The sequence below is a fragment of the Lactuca sativa genome, chromosome 5 (genome assembly GCF_002870075.4).
Source record: "Lactuca sativa cultivar Salinas chromosome 5, Lsat_Salinas_v11, whole genome shotgun sequence".
Lineage (NCBI taxonomy): Eukaryota > Viridiplantae > Streptophyta > Magnoliopsida > Asterales > Asteraceae > Lactuca > Lactuca sativa.
In genome coordinates this window covers 85,639,056-85,661,229 of record NC_056627.2, presented here as the reverse complement: position 1 = coordinate 85,661,229, position 22,174 = coordinate 85,639,056, and the positions used below count along the sequence as shown (strand labels likewise).

At 39.0% G+C, this 22,174-nt stretch overlaps 1 protein-coding gene across 2 annotated transcripts; it reads left to right on the top strand.

Moving 5' to 3' along the window:
* Positions 1-277: 277 nt before the first annotated feature.
* On the top strand, positions 278-21,456 carry LOC111912094 (lactoylglutathione lyase). 2 transcript variants are annotated; one of them, XM_023907838.2, is made up of 4 exons: positions 278-434; positions 506-733; positions 1,109-1,184; positions 21,244-21,456. In XM_023907838.2, exons 1-4 carry the CDS (start codon positions 354-356, stop codon positions 21,270-21,272), a joined length of 414 nt encoding a protein of 137 aa, XP_023763606.1. In that variant the 5' UTR covers positions 278-353; the 3' UTR covers positions 21,273-21,456. The 2 variants fall into 2 exon arrangements, with proteins under 2 accessions (XP_023763606.1, XP_052620198.1); XM_052764238.1 differs by lacking the exon at positions 21,244-21,456 and adding an exon at positions 2,086-2,141.
* Positions 21,457-22,174: the final 718 nt, after the last annotated feature.

Below are 22,174 nucleotides of genomic sequence, written 5' to 3'. Positions count from 1 at the left end.
AAGGACATTTTAGTCTTTTCAGTTTTCTAAGCGACCAAAAACACAATGAAACTAGTATAAAAGGACCACGAAACCAAAAAGTCAGGATTTGAATTAAAACCCTAAAAAAATATATACCACAGGGACCATTTTTGCAGTTTTATCTATCTTCTAATATGTTAATTGTTTCTTTGGTAAATTTACTTAGAATATTTAACTTTTAAAAATAATAATATCGTTCAACAAAAAGATTACAAACTTTCCAAGGCAATAAGCTATAATCGTTCAAAGATTAAAAAAAAAAATAATTAAAAAAATCAACATATACGTCTCTCGCCATCCACCTCACAAAAGTAGTTCTCGCTTCTTGGAATATGGCGGCAGTAGGAGCTTCGTTCAACCATGTCTCAAGAGAATCCTCAGATATCGATCGACTTGCAAACTTCTACCAAGAGGTCATAATTTAACATCTATCAACTCCAATTTTTTATTCAATTTACTTTAACTCTGTTTCGATTTATCGCAGATATTCGGATTTGAACGAATAGAAAGCCCTAAATTCGAATTCAAGGTAATATGGCTAAGGCAATCACCATCTTTCTGTCTGCATCTGATCGAAAGGAACCCAAACACGAAGCTACCAGAAGGTCCATGGAGTGCTACCGATGCTGTTGCGGATACTAAGAACCTTTTCAGAGGCCATCATCTTTGTTTCACTGTTTCTAATTTTGACTCCTTCGTCAAAACCCTAAAGGTATCTTATTCTTACTCTCATCGCTATTCTTAATTGATTAGTTTCAATTATCACCAATTTCTTTTCAATTCAGTGACTTATTTAGATTTTCAATTAACGTATGATTAACTTTGTTAGAATACCGATATATGCATATGCTTGAATTGGTGAAAATCTCGTTTTTTTTGTAAAATTTAGTAAAGACGTCAATGGTTGCATAAATGATAAATGGGTAATATGTCCATTTTGATGCATAAATTGTTCAAACATTAGAATTAGAGGAAGTATAATATTGTAATAAGAATAATGTCCGAATAAAATAATCTAATTTATAGTCTTAACAAGGCTTTGGAAATTACAATTTCTAAATTTCATGTTTGTGATTGTGAAATCCAGGAGAAAGGTATTGAGATACATGAGAGGACTCAACCGAATGGAAAAACTAAGCAAGTCTTCTTCTTTGATCCTGATGGTGAGTTTTACAAATATATCTCTTTAAGTAAATTACACGAATGGTCCCTATGATTTAGGGTAATTTGCGCGTTTGGTTCCTAACTTATTTTTTTAACTTGGAAGGTCCCTACTGTTTGTTTTTGTTACGCGCTTGGTCCCTATCTTATCTAAAAAGACTATTATACCCTTGATTTTTTTAATTTATTTAAATAAACACACCCCTAATCCCAACCCCTCACCTTACCTCACTTACTCCATCATTTTTTTCTTTTTAAATAATAGTCTTTTTAGATAAGACAGGGACCAAACGCATAATAAAAATAAACAGTAGGGACCAAACGTGTAACAAAAACAAATCATAGGGACCTTCCGAGTTAAAAAATAAGTTAGGGACAAAGCACGCAAATCACCTCAAACCATAGGGACTGATAAGTTAAAAACTAACTTGAAGATCGATTAGATCTTTAAAACAGGTAAAGTAATGTAACAGAAAATAATACGAACAAAAGAATGAATCAAAGATGTCGAATGATTAATCAACAATCCTCAGAAGAGCTCGATAAAGAACTACTACTGTAGAGGATTAAAGGGTTTACAAGAACGATGAAGAAAATAATCTATGAACTATCGTAATCGCTATCGTCTTCTTTTTCGTTTTCTATCGTTAACCTAATATGCATGCAAGCACATTAATTTATACTAAACCCTATCAGCTCACGGTTGGACAGGCCCAAACCGGAGTACAAAACTTGGACTATTAACCGAGCCCAATAGACGCAATACAAATAAACCCTTTACCTGTTTTAAAGATCTACAGTAGTAGTTTTTAACTTAATTCTCTACAGTAGTAGTTCGTATTATTCTACAGTAGTAGTTCTTTCTGAAGCTGCTCTTCTGAAGATTGTTGATCCCTTCTCCAGGGCTCAGCAAGATTCAGTCGCTTCTGCCACTGCCGCTATAGATGCCTCGACGAAAGCTTGTGAGGTAGCGACCGAAAAAGTCGATAAACTATTCTCTGACGCCTCTTCCCTGTTAAAGTCCTTACAGGAGAGTGCCGATGCTACAAAGACAACGTTGGAACCCATTGTTCAACAGTTGGCCACGTTTGTCTCCACGGAGTTGAAGTCATTTGCCACCCTTCGCCAATCGATCAGTGACGACAACTCGGCCCTTCGTGCCTCTATCGACGAGCGCCTCTCTAAACTCCAAGAGAATCTGGCCGCCGAAAACTCGTTGATGGACGTTCTAGCAAATAAGACCACCGCTCTCAAGGTCAAGAGTGCTCAACTTTCCAACTCTCAGCAACAACTTGACGCTCTTCGATCCGAACGGGAGGTAATCAGGACGTGTGTTTCGGATGTACACTCAGCTATATCCAACATTCTGGAAGCACACGATCCGATCCTGAACCATTCTGTGAGGCGAACCCTTGCAGAAAAACTCGCTCCTGCCCTGGATCTGCTCAGTAAAATTGAAGGGCTACCTAGTTTCGTGTCCACTCCGAAACAAGGGGGAGAAAAGGAGTCCGGATCGCAACCACCTCCTTCCTCAAAGGCAACTCACACAACCGAACCTCCTTCTACAGGTCAAACCTTTGGTTCGAGTGTGAAGGACAAAGGCAAGAAACTTGCTGAGGATGAAGAAGAAGAAGACAACGAAACCATTGCCGACTTGCTTAAATGCAAAAGTCGTCGCAATGTTGAAGATGATAACGTTCGTGTGGCGAGAGAAGCTGAAGAAGCTAAACGCAAACAAAAAGAAGCCCACGACCTCCTCGAGAGCAGGAAGACTCTTTTCCCTGCTTGGACTCGAGAGAGGATGATAAAGGAGGCAATCGATACTCCGAGCATCTTATGGCTCGAACCGGTAATCTCCTTTGACTGCTACAACCGAACCTCCTCCTACAGGTCAAACCTTTGGTTCGGGTGTGAAGGATAAAGGCAAGAAACTTGCTGATGATGAAGAAGAAAAAGACAACGAAACCATTGCCGACTTGCTTAAACGCAAAAGTCGTCGCAATGTTGAAGATGATAACGTTCGTGTGGCGAGAGAAGCTGAAGAAGCTGAACGCAAACAAAAAGAAGCCCACGACCTCCTCGAGAGCAGGAAGATTCTTTTCCCTGATTGGACTCGAGAGAGGATGATAAAGGAGGCAATCGATACTCCGAGCATCTTATGGCTCGAACCGGTAATCTCCTTTGACTGCTACAACTCTGTCGACTCTCAGTTCGACATGCCCTTAACCCGAAAGGCGTTCTTCTTTCACGCCTTTGCCAACGTTGCCGAGGTCCCTCATCCTCATCCGGAGGTTGATCGGGAATTGATTGAGTTCTATCTGAAGGCCGTTCAACCACAGTACCAAACCTGGAACGCTCAGAAGATCATCAACGTTCGGGTTCTGAAGCCATATACTGAAGGGAGATTTATCAACGTTCGGTTCAGGGTGGTCAGAGGATCTACGAAAACCGAACATCTCATCTCTTTAGCAGATCTACCGAACCTCAACCCCCATGACTGGATCGTTCTGCACAACATCCTTCTGACTAATGAAGCTGAATATGGTCCGATCATCGACCATCTTAAAAGGATGTTGGTGTGCTACATCATGGAGGTCACCCTGATGGATCAGGAGATTGCAACTGTCTTCAAGAAGAAACCGAAGATCTCTCCTGTTGGCTCGGCCAGTGATCTAAACCAGATGAAGATGGGAAAGATTGACCCAAGGCGAAACTCGGTCATGTTCACTAGGAGTGAAGGACAGAAATGTCTCTTTGCCTTAGCGGATAAACATCTTTATACCACTGCTTGTCTTGAGCATGTGCTGGGGATCATCCACAGGTGCAAAGAAAATACAGCGGATGATATCAAATACTTTGACGACATGATTCAGTAGTACATCCGATTCAGACAGACGATTCTCGCCCTTATTTCTCGTCTGTTTCAGACTGTAAAGAAGAAGGTTCCTGCCGCACCTGCTCTGACATGCTCGATAAAGAACTACTACTGTAGAGGATTAAAGGGTTTACAAGAACGATGAAGAAAATAATCTATGAACTATCGTAATCGCTATCGTCTTCTTTTTCGTTTTCTATCATTAACCTAATATGCATGCAAGCACATTAATTTATACTAAACCCTATTAGCTCACGGTTGGACAGACCCAAACCGGAGTACAAAACTTGGACTATTAACCGAGCCCAATAGACGCAATACAAATAAATCTGCTACCCAACAATCTCCCCCTTTGCGTCAAATTGGAGCGAGATCATTACTTCTTGCTTGGGCCAGCAGCAGCATGAACCTTCTTCTTTACAGTCTGAAACAGACGAGAAATAAGGGAGAGAATCGTCTGTCTGAATCGGATGTACCACTGAATCATGTCGTCAAAGTATTTGATATCATCCGCTGTATTTTCTTTGCACCTGTGGATGATCCCCAACACATGCTCAAGACAAGCAGTGGTATAAAGATGTTTATCCGCTAAGGCAAAGAGACATTTCTGTCCTTCACTCCTAGTGAACATGACCGAGTTTCGCCTTGGGTCAATCTTTCCCATCTTCATCTGGTTTAGATCACTGGCCGAGCCAACAGGAGAGATCTTCGGTTTCTTCTTGAAGACAATTGCAATCTCCTGATCCATCAGGGCGTCCTCCATGATGTAGCACACCAACATCCTTTTAAGATGGTCGATAATCGGACCATATTCAACTTCATTAGTCAGAAGGATGTTGTGCAGAACGATCCAGTCATGGGGGTTGAGGTTCGGTAGATCTGCTAAAGAGATGAGATGTTCGGTTTTTGCAGATCCTCTGATTACCCTGAACCGAACGTTGATAAATCTCCCTTCAGTATATGGCTTCAGAACCCGAACGTTGATGATCTTCTGAGCGCTCCAGGTTTGGTACTGTGGTTGAGCGGCCTTCAGATAGAACTCAATCAATTCCCGATCAACCTCCGGATGAGGATGAGGGACCTCGGCAACGTTGACAAAGGCGTGAAAGATGAACGCCTTTCGGGTTAAGGGCATGTCGAACTGAGAGTCGACAGAGTTGTAGCAGTCAAAGGAGATTACCGGTTCGAGCCATAAGATGCTCGGAGTATCGATTGCCTCCTTTATCATCCTCTCTCGATTCCAATCAGGGAAAAGAGTCTTCCTGCTCTCGAGGAGGTCGTGGGCTTCTTTTTGTTTGCGTTCAGCTTCTTCAGCTTCCCTCGCCACACGAACGTTATCATCTTCAACATTGCGACGACTTTTGCGTTTAAGCAAGTCGGCAATGGTTTCGTTGTCTTTTTCTTCTTCATCATCAGCAAGTTTCTTGCCTTTATCCTTCACATCCGAACCAAAGGTTTGACCTGTAGGAGGAGGTTCGGTTGTAGCAGTCAAAGGAGATTACCGGTTCGATCCATAAGATGCTCGGAGTATCGATTGCCTCCTTTATCATCCTCTCTCGAGTCCAAGCAGGGAAAAGAGTCTTCCTGCTCTCGAGGAGGTCGTGGGCTTCTTTTTGTTTGCGTTCAGCTTCTTCAGCTTCTCTCGCCACACGAACGTTATCATCTTCAACATTGCGACGACTTTTGCATTTAAGCAAGTCGGCAATGGTTTCGTTGTCTTCTTCTTCTTCATCCTCAGCAAGTTTCTTGCCTTTGTCCTTCACACCCGAACCAGAGGTTTGACCTGTAGGAGGAGGTTCGGTTGTGTGAGTTGCCTTTGAGGAAGGAGGTGGTTGCGATCCGGACTCCTTTTCTCCCCCTTGTTTCGGAGTGGATACGAAACTAGGTAGCCCTTCAATTTTACTGAGCAGATCTAGGGCAAGAGCGAGTTTTTCTGCAAGGGTTCGCCTCACAGAATGGTTCAGGATCGGATCGTGTGCTTCCAGAATGTTGGATATAGCTGAGTGTACATCCGAAACACACGTCCTGATTACCTCCCGTTCGGATCGAAGAGCGTCAAGTTGTTGCTGAGAGTTGGAAAGCTGAGCACTCTTGACCTTGAGGGCGGTGGTCTTACTTGCTAGAACGTCCAATAACGAGTTTTCGGCGGCCAGATCCTCTTGGAGTTTAGAGAGGCGCTCGTCGATAGAGGCACGAAGGGCCGAGTTGTCGTCACTGATCGATTGGCGAAGGGTAGCAAATGACTTCAACTCCGTGGAGACAAACGTGGCCAACTGTTGAACAATAGGTTCCAACGTTGTCTTTGTAGCATCGACACTCTCCTGTAAGGACTTTAACAGGGAAGAGGCGTCAGAGAATAGTTTATCGACTTTTTCGGTCGCTACCTCACAAGCTTTCGTCGAGGCATCTATAGCGGCAGTGGCAGAAGCGACTGAATCTTGCTGAGCCCTAGAGAAGACATCAACAATCTTCTGAAGAGCAGCTTCAGAAAGAGATGATTGAGAATTGGAGGAGGAAGCAATGAGCAAGTCGACCTTCTCATGCAACTCCTTAATGTGCTTCTTTGTTACTGGAGCATCCTCATCATCGTCGCTTTGCACCTGAAACGGACTGTAATAGACCGAATCAAATGTCATGTTTTTCCCGCCAAGGAAAGTATTATCTCCGTCAGAGGCATGACCGGGAGATGGTGGTGGTGGTGAAGCTGGTGGTGGTTCGGTTGTATGGGTGGGTTCTGGTTGGGTTGTTTCGGGTGTAGGGGTAGGTGTAGGTGTAGGTTCGGTTTGTTTTTGAGTAGGGGTGGCTTCAGGTGGTTGTTGGGTTTCGGTTGTGTGTATGGGTTCGGTTACTGGCGGTGGTTCGGTTGCATCGGTATGAACCCCCGTATCAGATACGTTGGTTGTAACCTTTGCAGTAGCTGTTGTTGTTGCATCGGTGAAAATGGGTAGTGATATAGTGAATGAGGTTTTGGGAATATGGGTAGTGGGGTTTATGGTGGGAATGAAAGTAGGAATTGTTTGAGTAGGAGAGGGAATTGGAGAGGTATGGATTTGCATATCAGGGGTAGGTGATCTGGGTGGTGTGTTGCCCCTTGGAGGTGTGTTGCCTCTTGGAGAGTCGTCCGAATCCGAACTCTCACCCTCCGACTCACTTGAAGAGGAAGCGATAATGAGCTTTCGCTTTGGTTGAGTCTTTTGCTTCTTCTGTTGCGGGGACTGAGCAGCTTTAGTGGGTTTCCTCTTCCTAGGAGAAGGGCCTTTAGCCCCTTTCGCCACTGGCTTCCCTTTATCTGTCTTTTTGCCTCTATGAACAGGCTTATCAGCATCATGAATGGACTTGAGCATCTCCTGCGTGAGATCCCTCGGACCAGACCTCTTGAACTCCTTGTAGGTCCGGATGATCCTGCTGTCAGCTGGAACATCAACATACATGGTCTCCGGGATGGAACCATTGAAAGGGAACTTCGATGCATCTGAGACGATAATCTTCGTGGTATGGAATGTACCAATCGAAGACATCGATGCGCCGACAACAGTGGGGACATCGTTCTTATCCATCGCCCACTTAGTAATGAGGGTCCAAAACCTGGCATACGACACCTCAGAATGTCGTGAAGAAGAAGATAAACTCTGGATAAGTTGTTGCCAGAGAACCAACCCATAGTCGACGTTGACGCCGTTGTAAACTCCGTACATAATGGACAGGAAGAGTCGACTGGAGCCATCTGAACCTGAGCTCCGTTCTGAAAGACCCTTGAAAAGTACAGTGAACATGCTGTTCCACTGTGGCGGCAAACACGACTTTTTGAACTTAGCGACGGAAGTTAGCACCTCCGTGTACCCCATATTGTAGAACATATTGAAGAGATGCCCCATCAGAATAGTCTCCGGATTAACCCTTGAAGGGTCAGCTGCAAACCCTAGCAGTGAGCCAAATCGTTGCTTGGAAATAGAGGCTTTGTGATCAGAAACCTCGAAGAAAACCCTATCGACCGCTTTATCATAATGTGCAGTTGCATAAACCTGCGATAAAAGCTCCATGGGCACTGATTCCACCCTTGAAAGTGTAGGTGCTATTGGTGAATACTTCAGGCACTTGATGATTGGAGACATGTAAGAGTCATATGCCTGAGGGGTTAAATCGATTACCAAACACTGTTGAGGGCGAATGGGAAGGATGTGGGAAGTAGCGTGAACGGAGGATGATTCTGCCATTGTTGAAGTTGGGAAGAAGATGATGAACAGTAAGGGTTTCAGGGAATTTTTGCTCTCTTGGGAATTTTGATGCAGTAAAGAGGTAAAAGGGAGATGATGTCGCCTTTTATACTGGGGTTTAAGGAGAGAGAAATATCTTCCCAAATCTTCTATCGAAATACGAAAGGTTATCCCGGAATTTGACTGATGCGTGATAGTTAAGGTAAGCGATGATCACGCATGAGAGAGAGTGTCAGATTCCTTGGAACACGCCTCCCATCAAGCGCCGTTTCTGGTAAACCGTTTCAAATTCACACACGCGCCTTTCTGTGCCAGAGAGGAACCGTTTCAAATTCGCACACGCGTCTGCGACGTCAGTTGAAGATTGGACGTTTCAAATTCGCATGCGTTCCCGTTTTACCGTCGTTTGAAATTAAATCAATTTGATTCTTGCCTGAGTCAGCAACCCTTCATCTTATCCTTGTAACGACATCTTTTGAATAATACACCCACGTGGATTAATTTTGACCACGTCTTTATAATTAATCACCGATCCAATGAAAAAGCCTGTAATTATTAGAACCAGAATTTTGGAAAATCAAAGATTTTCGTGCTAAGGGTGTAAAAAGAAAAGAGATAAAACAAATCTTTTTAGGAATAAATGTGATGTCAATAATGACACGAAACAAATGATCCTGGGCACGAATCTCTTTCTTCAAAGTCAAGAGAGACCTTAAAGTGTTAGTGTGGTTTTCCCGTTGAATAACGATCAAACACTTATTAAGAAGTGTTGAAAGGCTTCTTTTAATTAGGCTCCTTAGGGTGTCTTTAGCTTTGATTCAACAGTCCTAATCTTGAAATAAGATAGAAAGTGAACAAAGTACTTGTGAGACCAGTGTAGTGTGTTGAACAAGTAGGTAGGTAATGATTTTAAAGTGACTTGGAAAATATAAAATCTCAAAAAAATAAAACTGGATCCCAAGGGAAGAAATGTTATGGTGTTTAACAATTTCATAGGAATCACACAAAAGAAAAAACTTGAGATTTCATTAGGATACGTCCGTCAATTCATTAGTGAAAATTTGAGCAAATTAATTGTTCACCGTCAATTCAGATTTGATATTGAATTTTGGGTTCACTCAGCTCGTAGTGGCACGAAACTAAGATCATAAACACAGTTTTTGAGTAACCATAAACCTCAGTGGTAATTTCTAAGAGTCTCAAGGGTTACATTGATGAAACGAATTTAATGGAGAAATGTAATGGAGATGGTGTAAGAAAGAAAAATACCTCTGCTATAAAAGTAGGACCAAGCAGAAAACTCTTATCTCATGTGAGAACAGAGTTAGGTAGCTCTTGATTAGAATAAATGTGATAGCCTAATTGGGAAAACAAGGTTTGTGTATACCAAGTCATTAAGGCTGTTATTCAGAATCTGATGAGACTTTGGGCACATACAGCAGCATGCTTCTAGGGACACTTAACTAATCCATCAAAAATTTCCCCATAAATGAACAAACACACATATAAAAATTAAAGACAAAAAGCAAATGAAGAACAAAATATTTTTGGAGTTTTGATATATATAAAAAAAATAAGAAAAATAAGACTAAGAAAGAAAATAAAAGATAAAAAAAAAAACTTTGGAAAAGAAAAGAAAAACAAAAAAAAACTTTGGAACCGAACCCGAGCGCTCGGTTGGTTTCGGTTGAGAAAAATTTTGAAAAACCGAACCCGAGCGTTCGATTGGTTTCGGTTTTGAAAAATTTTGAGAAACCGAACCCGAGCGTTCGGTTGGTTTCGGTTTTGAAAAATTTTGAAAAACCGAACCCGAACCTTCGGTAGGTTTCGGTTTTGAAAAATTTTGAAAAACCGAACCCGAACGTTCGGTTGGTTTCGGTTTTGAAAAATTTTGAAAAACCGAACCCGAACCTTCGGTAGGTTTCGGTTTTGAAAAATTTTGGAAAACCAAGGAATTTAGACTTTCAAAAAGGAAATACTTTTGACAATAAGATAAACAACTTTGTACATGAAATTTACAACCAAGAAAACTACCTTTGGATTGATGGGCGAGTACAAATGATTCAACCGAACTCGAACGTTCGGTTTATTTCGCTTCTTACGTTTGAGATCGAGAGGTAGTTTGTGGTACTGATTCTGATTCCATCATACCTAGCCCTTGTAGAATTTTGTTGAATGAGGCTTCAGGAAGAGCTTTGGTAAAGACATCAGCCTATTGATTAGTGGTTCTAACAAAGTGTACTTCTACGTTTCCATCTTTCACATGATCTTTGATGAAGTGATACCTCAGTGCTATGTGCTTTGTCTTGGAGTGTTGCACTGGGTTATGACAGATCCTAATTGCACTTTCAGAGTCGCAATATAGTGAGATCTTTTTCATGTTGAGTCCATAGTCTCTGAGTTGACTCTGGATCCAAATCACTTGAGAGGTACAGGATGCAGCTGCAATGTATTCTGCTTCAGCTGTAGACAAAAACACACACGTTTGTTTCTTTGATTGCCAGCTAACCAACTTCCCGTCAAGGAATTGGCAGCCTCTAGTGGTGCTTTTCCTGTCTAATCCACAACCTCCAAGGTCTGCATCTGAGTAGGCTTGAACGAAGAAGCCTGAGTTGGATGGATACCATAGACCTAAGGAGGTAGTTTGCTTGAGATATTGTAGAATGTTCTTCACTGCAAGCATGTGAGGTTCGCGTGGGTTTGCCTGAAATCTAGAACAGTAACAAACTGAAAACATTATGTCAGGTCTGCTAGCAGCGAGATACATCAATGAGCCTATCATCTGACGATAAAGCGTAATATCAACAGCCGGTTTGTCTAAGGATGGGGTGAGCTTGGTGCCGAACGCCATTGGAACTTTAACTTTGGAATCTCCCATCATGCCAAATTTTGCAAGGAGAGTCTTCGTGTAAGCTTCCTGATTAATAACGATGCCTTCGGGTCCCTGTCTAATATTTAAACCAAGGAAAAAGTTAATAGGACCCATTGAGCTCATTTCAAATTTAGTTTCCATCAGCTTTCTGAAATCAGCCGTTAAGCTGGGATTCGTAGAGCCAAAGATGATATCATCGACGTAAATTTGAACGATCATAAGGTGGTTACCTTCCTTCTTGCGAAAGAAGGTTGGGTCAACCGAACCTTGTTTGAATTTGGACATCTTTAAGAATTTAGTCAGCGTTTCATACCAGGCTCTCGGAGCTTGTTTCAGTCCATACACGACTTTATCCAAAATATAACAATGATTAGGATACCTTTCATTTACGAAGCCAGGAGGTTGCTCCACATACACAGTTTCTTCGAGTTCACCATTAAGGAATGCACACTTGACGTCCATTTGGTAAACCTCAAAATTTTTGTGGGCAGCATAGGCTAGAAATATTCTTACAGATTCCAGCCTAGCTACAGGAGCGAAAGTCTCTTTATAGTCAATGCCTTCCTCCTTACAGTATCCTTTCACTACCAGACGTGCTTTGTTCCTTATAACGTTACCTTCCTTGTCCATTTTGTTCTTGAAGACCATTTGAGACCAACAACCGAGGCATCTGGAGGAGTTGGAATAAGTCGCCAAACTTTGTTCCTTTCGAATTCATTTAGTTCGTCTTGCATAGCTTGAACCCAATCAGAGTGATCAAGAGCAGTGTTAACTGTCTTTGGTTCAACTTTTGATACGAATGAGTTAAACATGCAGAATTCGACTTTTGAAAACAAGGAAGTCTGTTTTGCCTTGAGTTGTGATCGAGTCAGAACCTTTTCAGATACGTTACCAACAACTTGAGAGACAGGATGATCTCTGGTCCATTTGGTGAGAGGAGGGTAGTTTGGATCAAAGGTTGGATCTAATTCAGCGTTTATCATTTCTTCTGGTTCGGACTGGCTTTCATAGTCGTAAGACATATCAGCATGTTCCCCCTTGATAGATGATCTTACAGGAATATCTTGAGAATCTTGAGCTACAGTGGTTTCTTGTGGTGCTAAGCTTTCGGGCATTGATGCACCTTCGGATGGTGAGGCACTTTCGGTTGGCAAAGTGCTTTCGGGAGTAGTTTGAGACCTTAGCTCCCCCTCAACTTGTGAGCTCGGCTGGGATGATGATGGTGGATTCTCCCCCTCGACTGAAGCATTGTGTTGTGGAGGCTCGTCAGAACTTGATCCTCCTTCATTCATTCTCCTTGCAGCGTCTTCAACAATTTGCTTCATGTGATCTACGTTGTGGTCTGCTGCACTAGCTTCAGAGAGAGTGGCATTCTCTGGTTCATCAAAAAGCTCCATGAACTTCTCGAATAGATTAGCGATCGATGCTGTGACTTGGCCAGTTTGAGGAAAGATTTCTCCAGCTGTGTCTTCGTTGGCCTTTAGCTTTTTGACATAACTATCATCAAAAGTCACGTAGTAAGTTTCTTCTATTCTCCTCGAACGCTTGTTTAATACCCTGTACGCTTTAGAAGTGAGAGAATAGCCCAGAAATATTCCTTCGTCGGCTTTGACATCGAACTTGTTGCGGTGTTCTTTGGAATTGAAAATGAAACACCGCGAACCGAACACATGGAAAAACTTCACATTTGGCTTCCTGTTGTTGATGATCTCATAAGGAGTGAGAGTGAAGCGCTTGTTGAGATATGACCTGTTTTGTGTAAAACAAGCAGCAGAAATAGCATCAGCCCAAAAATAAAGAGGTAAGGAAGCGAAACTTAGCATGGTTCGGGCGGCTTCACACAAAGATCGGTTTCGTATTTCGACAATCCCGTTTTGTTGAGGTGTGTAGGGAGCTGAGAAGTTGTGACTAATTCCCTTTTCTGCCAGGAATTCTTCGAATTCTCTATTTTTAAATTCCAGACCATTGTCGCTCCTGATGTTGCGAACGACCTTCTTCAGCTGTACTTCAATCTGCTTGATGAACACCTTTAGCTTATGAGTCGCTTCAGATTTAAGCTTTAGAAAGAACACCCATGTAAAACGCGAAAAGTCATCAAGAATAACAAGAATATACTTGCTACCACCGATGCTTTCGATAGATGATGGACCACACAAATCAATATGAAGTAATTCTAGTGGTTCAACAACTTTAGTGTTTATTATAGATGGATGACTTTGACGACTCTGTTTCCCCATTTCACATGCAGCATACAAATGGTCTCTATCGTACTTGAGCAATGGAAGACCTCGAACATGACCTCCAGTAACAAGTTTTTTGATATCTTTAAAATTGAGATGAGAGAGTCTTCGGTGCCACAGCCAGCTTTCGTCAGATTGTGCTTTTAATAACAGGCAGACAGCTGGGTTTCCTTTGATGGGTTTGAGGTTTAGAGGAAACATTTCACCTTTACGCTCCGATTTGAGAATAACTCTTTTCGTTTTCTTCTCAATTATTTCAGAGCCCTCATCATCGAATGAGACTTTGAAACTGGTACCTCCAACAAGCTGAGATACACTGATGAGGTTGTGTTGTAGCCCTTCCACATATGCAACCTTTCGTATCGTGAAATCACCATTTGTAATCATTCCATAGCCTTTTATGGTGCCGAAGGAGTTGTTCCCGAACTTGACGTTTCCACCATTTGAAAGAGACCTGTATTCCCTTAGCTCTTCCTTCCTTCCTGTCATGTGACGCGAGCAGCCACTATCAATGTACCATTCTTCGTCAAACTGCTCGTCACTGATAACCTGCAAAAATTAAGCAGATTTAGGAACCCAAAGTTTCTTGGGTCCTCGTGAACATTTCACAGGAACATGAATAATAAGAGAGATGTCAACAAGGTATGTTCTTTTTATTAGTGTTGTTTCATCTTTCCTTTTGATGGTGAAAACTTTAATTTTATTGGGATTTGTCACTGTTGGTTTGGACTCTGGTTTAACTGATGAAACCTTTGATTTTCCTTTCGGTTCAGTTGATGATTGAGGTTTTTGAGGGTGAACAGAATGGGATTTAGAATGTGGTGGAGAGGAATTAGAAGCATTTGAAGAATTAGAAGAATTAGAATGAGAGAGCTTAGATTGAGATGACTTCTTGGTTGAAGATTCTAGGTGACCCTTTTGCTTTTGATCATCAGTGGGACCGACCCTAGAGTTTTGATTTCTTTTGATTTCCGAACCGAACCTTTGCTTTCAGTTGATGTAGTTCTCTGAACCGAACTTCTGCTTTCGGTTGGAATCATTTTCTGAACCGAACCTTTGCTTTCGGTTGATGTTTTTCTCCGAATCGAACCTCTGCTTTCGGTTGTTGTTGCTCTCTTGTGTTTCAACAGGACTCTTCTTTGACTTTAAGTACCTATCTTGATGTGAGAAATAGGCATTCTGAGATTGCCAAAACTGTTTTCTTCCAGAGAGATTCTTCCTGTATCTCTGATTCCTTTGACGTTTTTGATCTCTCATCTGCTTCGGTTGATGATGGATGTTAGCTTTCGGTTTTTGTTTTTCTTTAGCTGGTTCACTCTGAACTGATGAAGTTTCACTTGGGGATTTGACTTCTTTTGTAGGAATTTCTTTTTCCTGAGGAATATCTTTCGTACCACTAGTACTTGGCACATCGAAGCTATCAGGTTTATTCAAAGGTTCTGGCACATATCTGCCTTTGCTTTTCCACGAAGTCCTTTCAGACAAACCTACCGTTTAATCAGCATTGTCAATGGGAGCTGACCAGAAGAACTCGTCACAGCCATCGGCATTGTCTTCGTTTACAATAGCTGTGAGTTCAGCAGTCTGATGTTCGGTTACGCCTGTGACCTTGTACACCTGATTTGGAGTGGTTCTAACCTTTTGGTATACGACTGCCTTCTCTGCAAGGATCGTAGACTTTTGTTGGGACATACGAGCGAACTCCACTGAATTTTCTGAAATAAGATTCTTGTGGTTTTCGGGTTCACTCTTGGCAAATTCTTAGTAGTCAACTGTATCCTCTACAGAAATTTCACTCATATTGTCGTCCTCATTAAGCTCAGATGCATTTTCAACATCAATTTTATTTTCTGAGCTCAAGTTGGCGTTTAAAGAGTCAAATTTTTGTATGGTTTCGGTTCTCAGTTTCAGTTTATCATTTTCATCCAAAAGGTTTTTAAGCATGTCCTTATGGTCCTTGGACTTAATAAAAGATTCGATTTTATCCAGTCCATACATGTACGTCGGATTAACATCCTCAGATGAAATAACACTCTCACAATTATACGCTTCAGCATCAATTTCATCCTCCTTAAACTCAAGGAAGGGTAAAATAATGCGATGAATCTTTTGTCCTATTTCACAATCCAAATGAAGCTGAGTAATATTAGTGTAAAGACGTTTTGCAATCAAACAAAAAACATTTCGCTGTTTCAAAAACTTTAAATTGTCTCTTTGCAAATAAATGTTTTCGTCTTTTATTTTGGTTAATTCCGACTCCTTCAGTTCGATCCACATCCGCCGTTCCTCACTCTTCGAAGACACCCTGCTTAATTGGTCAGTTAGGTTAGAATTGGTGACTCGAGTTTGAGTTAAACTACTATCTAGATGAGAGATTCTTGAATTAACACTTTTTAATTCTTTTTCATACGAGCTTTGTGGGACTTTAAATGAGACAAAAATTGATTGTACCTTTTTGAGCAGTTCATCGAGCTCGTTGAACTGCACGCTGAGCGGTTTGGCTGTAAAGCACAAGTTCTGTTGCTCCTTCGTGTCATCATTCCCACCATCAGTGTTATATCCCCTCATCTGAGATACGTCGGACACCATCAAACATCTTCTTCCACAACTCTCTTCTCTCGCCACATAAGCCTTTCCATGAGACGGCTTCCTCACTTCATCATCTTCAGAGTCGGTTGACCAGACCTCCACGCCACCGAACTCATCATCAGCTACCTAACCCTGCACAATTAACGCATTCATAGGAGGGTTAGCAGTAGATTTCTTCTTCCTGATTTCATCAAGCCTTTTCTACAACAAAGCTTCTTCATCCTTTTCCTCATCCTTTTCTGCCATCTTTTTGAGGACGCAATCTTTTGCATAGTGGTTCTTTCCCCCGCAATAATAGCAGCTCACTCCCGAATCTCCTTCAGCCTTCGGTTCCTTCTTTGACTCTTCAGCCTTCGGTTCATTTTTGACCTTTTCAGAACTGTAACTCCCCTGCCAATTTCGGTTCTTGTTAGTGGGGAATCTCTTCTTGATGAACCTCTTGGGGTTTGACACCATCATTGCATAGTCCTCAGAAGTGAGGTCATAGTCATCCAAGTTGAGGTCTTCGTCCTCCATCACTGCTTTGCTTTTGGACAGGAGGGCCAACGAACCTAGGCTTGAAACCACATTTTTCTCCTGTAACACGATCTTTTCTTGAGATTTTAGGATGCCCACCAGTTTCGCCAAAGAATAGGATTTGAATTGCTCGTGCGCTTTAACTGTGGACACAACTGCTCTCCACTCAGATCTGAGTCCGTTCAAAAACGTAACCTTCTCCTCAATAAGCTTCCTTTCGATGTCGTGTTTGATCATCTTGCTAAGAAGATGATTGAAGCGATCGAATGTTTGAGTCACTGTTTCTTCAGCTCCTTGCTTGAATTCACCAAACTCAGACAAGAGTAAGGTTTGAATGGAGTGTTCAAGATCTTCGTCTGTAGAGTACAATTCACGTAGCCTGTCCCATATCTCTTTTGCAGTCGTGCATAAACTCACCAACCTAAAAATATCGGATTGAAGAGCGAATCTGATCAATCTTAACGTTTTGATATTGCACTGAAATTTATCTTTTTCGTCTTGCGCAATATCTTTAACGTCTTTCAGAAGACCATTATACTCCTTTTGAGTTTTAATAATCCTTGAAGTTGCTGAATGAGAAAAAGGTCCAGTAAAGATTGCTTCCCAGATGAGGTATCCATTATCCTCAGATCCTATAACATAATCTTCAAAGTGATGCGCCCAGACTTCATAATCATGGGTGTACAAGATGGGAATCTTCGTTGTTGATCCAATGTTGTTCGAAATATTAATGGGATTGGATTGCGACTCGTCCATAATTGATCGAATAACCTGTTCAAAGATTAGACTTCTAATATATCGAATTAGGGCAAAATAATAAATATCGAGATACGTCAATTATGAGATGACGACTCAATAAATATCAATAAATGCCGAATAACCCTAATCGAAACCTTTTTCACAGAAAAGAAGTGTATTGATTACACAGCCTCCTGCTCTGATACCAATTGATAAGTTAAAAACTAACTTGAAGATCGATTAGATCTTTAAAACAGGTAAAGTAATGTAACAGAAAATAATACGAACACAAGAATGAATCAAAGATGTCGAATGATTAATCAACAATCCTCAGAAGAGCTCGATAAAGAACTACTACTGTAGAGGATTAAAGGGTTTACAAGACCGATGAAGAAAATAATCTATGAACTATCGTAATCGCTATCGTCTTCTTTTTCGTTTTCTATCGTTAACCTAATATGCATGCAAGCACATTAATTTATACTAAACCCTATCAACTCACGGTTGGACAGACCCAAACCGGAGTACAAAACTTGGACTATTAACCGAGCCCAATAGACGCAATACAAATAAATCTGCTACCCAACAGGGACCATTCATGTAATTTACTCTATCTCTTTGTTATGTTTAATTTTTTTTTATTTTTTATTTTTTTTCCTTCTGTTTATATAAATGATTTTAAAAAAAATATTTAAGAAAAGAACGATATATAAGAAAAAGTTGAGGATGGAAAGAGGTCGTTAAACCTTTCAAATATATAATAGGTAAAACATAATTAACAGTAGATTATGTTTAATTATACATAAAACTGCATTTTTCGTTTGTGTAAATGAATCTTTATACGTTTTTATAAATTATATGCATGAAAATGAATATGTAAAAAAAATTAAAAGAGGATTTCTAAAAATAAAAAACTAATGTTGATCTATAATTTTTAAAACTAAAACAGAAAACAAATACAATACATTTTGATACATTGTAAAGATTAGTATTTCTAATAAGAATAATTTTTAAAGAAAAAAAATTCAAATAAAAGAGTGATTCTTCAATTAGTATTTGAGGCTAATTTTATTTTTTTTGTAAAATATTTAAGATAAAATTACCTAAATGTATTAGTATCAATAATATTCAATATTGGTCTTATTTTGAACATATCAAGTTATCAATGAAATCTTTTCAATGGTATAACTCACTTTGTAATAATACTTTTGGAATTTTGTCTCATTTTTATTTATTTATTTTTGCAATTTTTGCAATTTTGGTCATTGTATGAGGTTTTGTAACATTTTTGTTCTCTTCTTCAAGTAGAATGACTATATTTTTGTACTAAAATTGAAAAAATCATTAGAGTAAATTACACAAATGGTCCCTATGGTTTGGGGTAATTTGTGTGTTTGGTCCCGAACTTATTTTTTTAACTCGGAAGGTCCCTATAATTTAGTTTTGTTTCGAGCTTGGTCCCTAATCAACATAAAAAGACTTATTTGCCCTTATTCATTTCTTTTATCTTTTTTACATTCTTAGTTATTAAAAAATATTAATAAATATGTTGAAAAAAAATGAGTTAAATATTTTGGTTCTTTAAACTGAAAAAACAAAACCATCCAACCCCTCCTTCCCCTTCATTGTGTTATGTCACGGAAAACAACCTCCGGCCACCATCACCACTAACCTCCGACTACCACCATCACCACCTCTGTAATCGGAAAAACACCGCTGATGTTAAAATCTAAGAAAAAAAAACATTAACCCAAAAATCCATTCACAAGATCAAATCTATTCAAGAAATCAAATCCAAAAACCCAGTAAAAAATCAAATCATTATTACTTGGTTACCAAAAGTAGTCAAATTACTTGTTTTAATTTAAAAATGATAAATAATATAATAGAAAATAAAAATAATATTAAGGGTAAATCAGTCTTTTTATGTTGATTAGGGACCATGTTCGAAACAAAACTAAACTATAGGGACCTTCTGGGTTAAAAAAACAAAGTTAGGGACCAAACATGCAAATTAACTCAAACCACAGAGACCATTCATGTAATTTACTCAAATCATTATTACTTGGTTACCAAAAGTATTCAAATTACTTGGAACATGGATAAAGAATGGTACACAGTACACGAACCTTAACAAATGACCAAATGTCAAAGAGAACTTTTGGATCAAAAATGCAAAAATTAGATATACTTTTATACTAAAAGTATAACATGCCACATCAACACTACTTCATTTTTGCCATATCAACATTACTTAGATATTGAATTTGAGTAGGATATAAAATGAAAATATATATAAAAAAAGTGGTGTAATATTAGGTTAGAGGGAGTGGTGCCACTCGTTTTTGCCACATCAACACTACTTCATTTGTCATGCCATTCCACGCCACACTTTTTCTTTTAGTTTTTGGAACAATTTATTTTTGATAAAAACTAAACATTTCATTAATTTAGAATAAAATTACATAAATAAGTTAAATTAAAAAAAACATAAAAAAGATTAAAAAAAGCTATAAGTTATATTTTTTTTTTCTGGATTTTGACATTCACTGACAAAGCTAATTTCTGCTCTTCCTTGGTGAAGTTACTTAAGTCTTGCATTAAAAGCTTCACGTCACGAGCTTTTTCTTTCTTACGCTAGTTTTCTTGAGACAACTCCATGAATTTTGTCAAATTTACATTTAGGCCCCCGATCTCTGATCTTACTTTGTGTTGGTCATCGGAAGTTAACGCTTCACCTTTGCACTTGCGTCTGACCTTGTCCCTTTGCATTGAATGGGTTGGCGGTGGAACCTCAACGGTGTCATCAAAATTAAGGTCGATCCTGACACATGAGCATCCCACGTAGTGTAGTCAGATTCAGATGTTTTTGACCTTTTAGAACCTCCTATATGTGCTTCGGATGCTCCTATGTCACCATTTTTGACAATCTTTTACAACATTCCAAAACTCAATATGTTTCAAAGTTTTATTGTGTTCTTTTTGGAATATTTCTAACGCCTTGTTGAAAATGGTCGCATCATTTTCACCATTTGTCCAATTGGCATTCCAAGTTTTAAATAAATCACCAAATACCGTAACCCCTAAATACCATAACCTCTGGTGTTCCCCCATTTCGTGTAGATCGAGTCTTTGTTGTGGTAGTCTTATTGATTCATTTCTATCTGAAAACGTTTAAGAACTTGCCTCCAAAAAGTTTGACATTATTGGTTGTTGTCGAACTTTGGATCCTACGAACAACCTCTCTTCTATTGGGGGCCTTCCCTTTTTTTTTGGTTGGGATTGGAATTGGGATTAATTGCGATTGCGATTGCGATTAGGGTTAAGTTTCTTGATCTCATTCATACGGATCGAATTTTTTTGTGGATTATTAAGTGAATCCAAATTGCATTGGATAGAAACCAAAATTCGGTCTCATACAATGTGGTGAATAGATAGGTTGGTTCATTTGTGGATAATATAGTGATTACGGGTTTGGCTTGTTTCATGTGATTTTTATTTTTTTGGTTGTTTGAACATTTGGGAAGATATAGTTTTTACTTGTAATTTCAACTGTCTTAAGTTTTATTGTAATTACCTTCCAACTAAATGAAAATTTTAGTTTTATTTAAATTAGTTTGTTTAAATAATAATAAAAAAAACGACTTGTTGCATGGCAAACCATATCCTTAAATCAAAAAAACATTTAAGTGGTGTGACAAAAGTAAGGTGATGCCAATTTGACACCAAAAATAACGTGACATGGGTGACTTAATGAAAATGGAATATAGGATTTTGTGTCGAGTCATAACTTTTTTTGAAATCTAATATCATATAATTTTTTTTTTCAAGTGTGTAATTATTTTCTGGAATATTTGTTAAACTATCATTTATCTGAAATCTTTTCCAAACATCAAGAAAAAAAAAGCATGGCCTAAAGTCCTATTTGTGTGAAGTGAAAAAAAATGTCTCCATTTTTGTCGATGTTCTTTTTTGTACGAAATTTGCTGGACATCATGTGTCGATATCCCTTTGCAGGTAATGGATTGGAGGTTGCTAGCCAGTGATGACCTAGAATAGTGACTTGGATCTGTCCTTTTTGGTCTTTAAAACAAATATAAACATTATGTATTTTAATCATGTAATTAAAAAAAAATCAAAATAGTATGATGTTTGGTTAATAAGAGCTTAAATATTTCTCCATAACATGTTTGTTAATGATGTTATCGAAATTAAAGTGTTTAAACCTAATATGTGTAAATTAGGTGTCTGACATGAGCTCTACTTACATAAGAGCTCATTGATCCTATATTGAAATTAGAACTCTCACAATGTTGGTATTTTACAAGTATATTATCTCATGTATGACCTTATAGATGGTCCTATGACAACATATGAAGGTAAATCATAATACCACTAATGTTAAAAAATATTATGGCGACTTAGGTTGTGTTTGACGCACTATAGTTAGCTGATAAACTTGCTTATTTTTCAAGTTTTTTTTATGTTGTCGTGTTTGGCATGTCAAAAAGTAGCTTATAAGCTAGCTTTTTGAAAAATTATTTAAACTAGCTTTTTTAAAAATTTCTGAATACATCCTTAATTAATTATAGAAAGACATACTTTTACATGTCATTTTATGTAATTTTATATATTTCAGCTAGCTTTTTAGCTAGTTTTACCAAACGTTATTTTTTATTAGATATCAGCTACTTTTTTATTTAACAACTAGCTTTTTAGCTATCAGTTAACTTTTCAGCTAGTCTGTCAAATATAGCCTTAAAGCTTAGATTTTATTCATGGATTATTACTTTTTTTACCATGTTTATTAATTGGTTCTTAGTCTATTTGTTTTTAACCAAAAACATTGAAGAAAAAAACAAAAAACAAATATAATACCTATTTTAAGTGTTTCCAAAATTTAAGAAAATCCATCCAAATAACAACACATTTCGGATTTTTTTTTGAA

Bases quoted from the DNA above. Each gene is read 5' to 3' on its own strand.
- LOC111912094 (XM_052764238.1), top strand. From the start codon at position 354: ATGGCGGCAGTAGGAGCTTCGTTCAACCATGTCTCAAGAGAATCCTCA. The intron at 435-505 runs GTCATAATTTAA...GATTTATCGCAG, and splicing joins TTGCAAACTTCTACCAAGAG to ATATTCGGATTTGAACGAAT. The intron at 1,185-2,085 runs GTGAGTTTTACA...TCCCTTCTCCAG, and splicing joins CTTCTTCTTTGATCCTGATG to GGCTCAGCAAGATTCAGTCG.